Source organism: Crocuta crocuta, unplaced genomic scaffold (genome assembly GCF_008692635.1).
Source record: "Crocuta crocuta isolate KB4526 unplaced genomic scaffold, BGI_CrCroc_1.0 scaffold53, whole genome shotgun sequence".
NCBI classification, from domain to species: Eukaryota; Metazoa; Chordata; class Mammalia; order Carnivora; family Hyaenidae; genus Crocuta; species Crocuta crocuta.
In genome coordinates, this window is record NW_027529432.1 from 1,865,718 (window position 1) to 1,871,743 (window position 6,026).

At 56.2% G+C, this 6,026-nt stretch overlaps 1 protein-coding gene across 13 annotated transcripts in view; it reads right to left on the reverse strand.

Annotated features, from left to right (window-relative positions):
• Positions 1-4,368: 4,368 nt before the first annotated feature.
• Positions 4,369-6,026, reverse strand: part of SF1 (splicing factor 1) — a 12,481-nt gene continuing 10,823 nt past the window's right edge. For 6 of the 13 annotated variants that reach the window (XM_077759733.1, XM_077759739.1, XM_077759735.1 and 3 more), the window contains one exon: positions 5,544-5,923. In XM_077759733.1, coding sequence (XP_077615859.1) covers positions 5,586-5,923 — 338 coding nt within the window. In that variant the 3' untranslated portion in view covers positions 5,544-5,585. Of the gene's footprint in view, positions 5,284-5,543; positions 5,924-6,026 lie in introns of those variants that run through there. The other 7 variants (XM_077759740.1, XM_077759738.1, XM_077759741.1 and 4 more) reach the window with 3 other exon arrangements.

The following is a 6,026-nucleotide window of genomic DNA, read 5'->3' on the forward strand; positions in this document are numbered from 1 at the left end:
CTGACTTCAGCTCAGGTCATGATCTTGCGGTTCGTGGGTTCGAGCCCCGCATCGGGTTATGTGCTGGCAGCTCAGAGCCTGGAGCCTGTTTCAGATTCTGTGTCTCCCTCTCTCTCTCTGCCCCTCCCCTGCTCATGCTCTGTCTCTGTCTCAAAAATAAATAAACTATAAAAAAAAAAAAAAGAAGCCAAGGAAGGCTGTCAGTGGGACAGGTGCGAGGAGCCCCAGCCTCCGTCAAAGCACTTTGGTTTCTCTTTTGGACGCTTGCCCAGAGACTTCTGGTCATGTTCCCATAGTGGCTCTACAAGGGGGGGCGCGGGGGTCTGCACTCAGGTGGGGAGGTCATATATTGGGACAACAGGGGCCAGGAGCCGAGGGTCAGGGTGCCCCGAACAGGAGAGGTGTAGCTTAGCAGAGGACGCTGGGTGTCTGAGAGAAGGGGACCGAGACCCTGGGTTCCAGGGGGTGGTATAAAGGTTGCCTGAGGCAGGGCCACTGCCGCCCCCCCCCAAGCTGAGCCACTCGGAGATCCCCCTGTTGCTGTCCTTCAAGGAGCTCTGAAGTGACCTTTCAAGAGGAGAGGGATGGTAATCAGATTACAGGCCAGCCGAATCTGGCCGGGGGCTGCCAGCCCAGAGCAGGGGCTTCTGGGAATTGTAGTCCTGAGCCCCCAGGGGCAGGAGAAACCAGCACCCCCACCCACTCATAACATTGGCCAGTGGTATTGGGTCTGTGAGGCACCGGCCAGGTGATTGGAGACCTCCTCCCACTCATGCCTCCCATCTGGGGCCACAATACTGGACAGGGACTCAGGGGGCCAAGGTTCCCAGCTGTGACCTCACCTGTAAAGCGGGAGCCTCTGCACCAGGAACTTTCTGCCAGTTACTCGACTTCATGTCCTGGCAGCTACAGGACCTTCCTTTGGAGGCTCTGGCTGTCCCCAATCCACTGCTCACGCCCTGGCCCCAGCACTGATTTGCTGTGTGACCTTAGGCTGGTTGCTTTACTATTCTGAGCCTTGAATGCCTTCATCCAATTTATACTCTCAAATAAGAATATAAATTCCTGCCTCCTCCAGCTGCTGCCTCCTACTCCTAGGGAGGCAGCCTTTTGGATCCTGCTTTGTTCTTTGAGCAAAAGGAGCCCAGGGCTTTGTGCAATTTCAAAGGCTGCCTGGGCCTCCCGGGCAGCGGGCTGGTGGAGAAAGAACCCGGTGTTCTGGTCTGAGGGCTAGGGAAGCAGGTCACAGAGGCCTGGACGGCTGCAGGACTTTACTGAGAGCCTGGCCTGGGGAAAGCCGAGCGGTTTTCGAGGACCTCCTGAGCCACAGCAGACCTGGCCCTGGAATCACGAGCTTGGGGTGGGGTCTAACCCCAAGTTTTCCAATCCCGCGCACTCCTCTCCCCTGCCCCACTAGCTGCTATGCTTCATAGTGAGAAAGATCAGGAAAACACCAAAATGTGCCCACATGGATATGGTGGGAATACAAACTTCCTTAGAGGCTCCCATCCGCAGCCCCGCCCACAGAGCTGTGCCTCTGTTGGGGGGGGTGGGTGGTGGCTGTCACCCACCCTGGATCCAGAGGTTTTGTCTCCAGTGGGTCGGGTCTCTCCGGGTTTGGCTAACGTCTTGGGCTGCTGGGCCAGACTTACAAAAGGCTGCTCTTCAGAGTAGAGCCCAGGAGGCTGGTTGGTGGGTTCCCCCGAGGAAAGACGACCGTCACCTGTGCAGTCACCCAAGTCGTGATGGAACCCTGGCCACACACACCTCTGCCCTGACCCCTAACTGCTCACAAGTTTATTTCCCTGCCGCCAGGGGCCTGCTCCCAACCATTCCCAAATTCTCACCTTGCTCCCCAAACGAACCCAGTGCGCATCCAGCTGGCTGGCCCTGGTGCTGCCCCCCGCCCCCCACCATGTGTCCGCGCTGTGCTCGCCCTTCTGTGCTCACGCCACTTGCTCAACTGGGACTTGTGCCGTTTCTACTAGGAAACAAATTACTTTTTTTTTTTTTTATGTTTTTTATTTCTGAGAGAGAGAGACAGCGTGAGCAGGGGAGGGTCAGAGAGAGAGGGAGACAACAGAACGTGAAGCAGGCTCCAGGCTCTGAGCTGTCAGCACAGAGCCGACGTGGGGCTCAAACCCACAAACTGTGAGATCATGACCTGAGCCGAAGTCGGACGCTCAACCGACTGAGCCACCCAGGCGCCCCGAAACAAATTACTTTTTAAAAGTAGGCTCTGTGCCCAATGTGGGGCTTGAACTCATGACCCTGAGATTAAGGGTCACATACTCTACCGAGCCAGCAAGGTGCCCCCAGAGAAATTACTTTTTTTAAAACCCTTGTTTTATTCTAAAGTAGGCTCCATGCCCACATTGGGCTTGAACTCACGACCTTGAGATCAAGAGTCTCACGCTCTATGGACTGAGCCAGCCAGGCGTCCAGAAATGACTTTGGAGTGATTTCTCTTATATCCTTTGGTGGGTCTCTTTGGTCTTCGTTGTCAACGGCCCCCACTCAAACGGTTTCCAGGCTTTTCTTCCAGGAGTGATGCCACCCCAGCCCAGCACGAGGACACCTTGAAGGCTCAGGCTGACCTACTTGCGTCCCCATGCCCTTTCCAATCTCTCATTCCCCACCCAGTGCTGCGTGTGCAGAACGATCTTGAACCCTGGAAGCACTTGACCTACCCGAATTACTCCAGGTTGTTTATGTCTGACTAGGTTTCTAACCAGAAATCCTGTCTCCTTCTCTGGACCAATCTTGGGTTTCTCCAGAGCGCGAACACTGACCTTTCCCAACCGGTATTCCTTTCACCAAGCAAGCTGAGGGGGGCAGAGAGCCAGAGCCGAAGTGACAGGGCAGAAAGGCTCGGGCAAAGGGCTTTCCCTCCACGCTTCAGGTCCCAGGGCGGGTGGCAAAGCGTCTCTCTCTCCCGACTCTGTCTCAAAGGCAGGTCGCTCGCGACACTTCTGAAGGCCAAGCTTTCCTGTCTCTGTTCCATTTAGACCCGAGCTCCTTGGAGAGAGGCTCCAGCCGGGCCTTAGCCACTTTGCTACTCTCCAGAACCCTAACAAAAGCTGCCAAAAGCTGCCCGGCAGGCGCAGGGAGGGAGCTGGCCCCAGGGGAGAGAGACGGAGGAGATAGCGGAGCTGTGGTTAAGTCATTTATTGATTTTATTTCTAAAACCCACATAGCGCCACTTTGCCTCTTCCAGAGCTTCAAAGAGCTAATTAACCACCCAATGAGCCCACCAGGGAAACCGGGCTTGTGGGGGAAGCAATGAGGTGAAGCCAAGGTCAAAGAGGGTTGCTAGGCCCCAGGCCCTGCCCCCATTCCGCCAGTTAAGGACAAAGAGAAGAGCCTTCTCTGTAGTTTCAGGGCCTGGTTAGAGAAGCCCACCGAACTTGCCTTGCTTCTGAGGTTTCTTAACCCCGCAGGCCCGTGGCAAAGGGGTACAGACATCCCGGATGCGGCACACAAAACCGGTTGTGCTTCACACAGAAGGCGCTGAGCAGGCCCAACTTGAAGGTGGAAAACAGCCCAGGCCAGAGTTGTCCCCCCTGGCCAGGGGCTGGTTGTCCCTTAACCTCCTCCAAAGGAAGGAAAGGCAGCTGGGAAGGGGCGGGCTCAACCAGGGTCTCCCTAGGGATGGTGCAGGCCAGCAACCGGAGTAGCCGCCGGGCAAGGACCTCACCGCCTCCTCGTGCAGCCCTGACACGGATCTTTTCTGGTGCCAGGACAGGCACCACTCACTGCCTCACATGTGGAAGAAGTCTGAGACCCTCTGCAAGGAAGTGCTTACAAAAAAGCACAGATGTGGCCCTTGCTCTTGCCCCCCCAGCCCTACCGCCTGTGGCACTGGCGGCCTGCAAGCTAGTCACCAGCAGAGAAAGAAAAAGCCACTTGGCGGTTTTAATTTTAGCTGCTCTGTGCCTCACAGGCAGGATTAGTTGGCTTGACCTTTAGTGCTGATGCCTCCCTAGGCCTGGGGCCTTGGTCAGGTGGCAGCTTCCAGCAACCAGAGCTCATCAGATGGGGGGTTGGGGGTGGGGTCCAAGCCCCAGGGAAACACAGGGACCATGGGGATGAGGGGCAATGGGGGTGGAGAGGAGGTGCGAAAACCTGGGTCTCAGCTGTTAACCAGCCAACAGAGAGAGATGTGGGGCCACCCACCCACGCAGGCTTCCACCAGCAAAGCCACACACGGGGACACAGGTGGGAGGCTCTGTAATTAATGTCCCAGCTGTCCCCAGGGAGAGCGGGCGACTGGGGCCAGGAGCTGACGGAGGTAGGAAGTCACTTCGGTGTTGCTGTTAGAGGTGGGGGGGAGTGGTTAAGAGAGAAGAAAATGAAGACACAGACCCAGAAAAACCACACTGCTCTTTTATTCAATGGAACATCCCCCTTTAACGCAGTGTTGAATCATACACCGAAAAAAAGCCCAGAGAAATTTCTGCAGATAAACCAGTGAAGAGAACGCGCATTATACATTACTGTCAACATAATCACTCCATGAAGAGGGAAGGGAGGAAAAAGGAAGTAGAACGAAAAACAAGGGGCTCAAACCCTCAGACACTGCAAAACATTCAGACGTTTGGGATTAAAATAAAATTTAAAAGGAAACCTTCCAGGAAGGAGAGGAACAAATGGCATCTGAGGCCGCTTAGCCGCTCAGGGAGCATGGCAAGGACTCTCCAGGGCGGCCTGGGTGGCCCCACCCACGGCCGGCACGGGTGCCAGGACAGGTGCTGGCCCCGAACCTGGAAATTAACCCACTTCTCTACAAAGGTGGCAAAGACGAAAATCTCACACTACAGAAGAAAAAAAAAAAAGTCTCTGGGGTGGTCATGGCAACCTTGAGAATTTTAGAACCAAAAGACTTCTCCCCCCACCCCCGCAACTAGCCTGACATCAATGGCCAAAGCTTGTGCCTAAAACCATTTGCTCCCTCCTCTCCTTGGGAAGAGAAGAACAAGGAATGGAGAAAAAGGAAAGGAATCTAATTGCAGCAGAAGATCGGGGAAGAGCATCTCCTTGGACGGAGTCTGAAGAAAGGAAGAGATCAGGAAATAACAAAGGAAAAAGAAAAAAATTAATAAAAATGTCACGATATGGAGCCAGCGTGTTCCGATTCCGTCCACAAAAATAACTCAGGCTGCTTTGCCGAACCATCCTGTCCACCAGGGGCGCTGCTGAGGCTGTCTGCCTGGAAGGGTCACCAATGGGCGCGGAAAGTCCTCACTCTCATGGCTCGGGCCATCGCCGCCGCGGGGAGGGATCCTGGCGGCCCGGTTTGGGGAGAGGCAAAGGGAGTTGGGTGAGGAGAGAAAGAAGACAAAGAAGACACTCGATGCTACAGGGCGCCAGGAGAGCCCAAGCTGGCGCCCCTACTACCACCTGCCCGTTCCCAAGCGAGTCCTCGGTCGCTTGGCCCAGCCCGGTGCGTGCACACACACACATGCGTGCACACCAATCACATGCGTGCATCCCAATGTCTGGCTCCATATGGTGAGGTTCGGCGTGTGTTTAAACGAGACCAATTCTCTCTATATATAATATATATTTTCTTAAAAAAACCGAGTCTAGTTCTGTGGTGGAGGCGGTGGGGGAGCTGGAGGCATCCCGAAGGGCGGCATGCCCGCCACCCCCATGCCCATCATGGTGACAAAGTTAGAAGGGTCCATGGGAGGCGGAGGAGGAGGGGGCGGGGCATACATCATGCCGGCGGAACCAGGCGGCGGAGGCGGCGGAGGGGGAGGGGCCCCGGGCGGCAGAGGCGGCTGGACCCCCAGGGGCAGGGGCACCATAGTGGGGTTGCCTTGCATCTGAGGGGCTCCTGGAGAAGCTGCGGCAGCCGCCTGCTGCTGTTGCCATGGCGGGATGGACCCTGTGCCAGCGCTCGTGGTGGTAGTCGTCGTATCTGGGGTGGTAAAGAAGCCCAAGGTCACACGCGCGGGGGCACACCGCGGCTCTCTGCGGCTGCTGCCTTGGGATGGGGGGGCGAGGGGCGCCTGCTCCTTGCT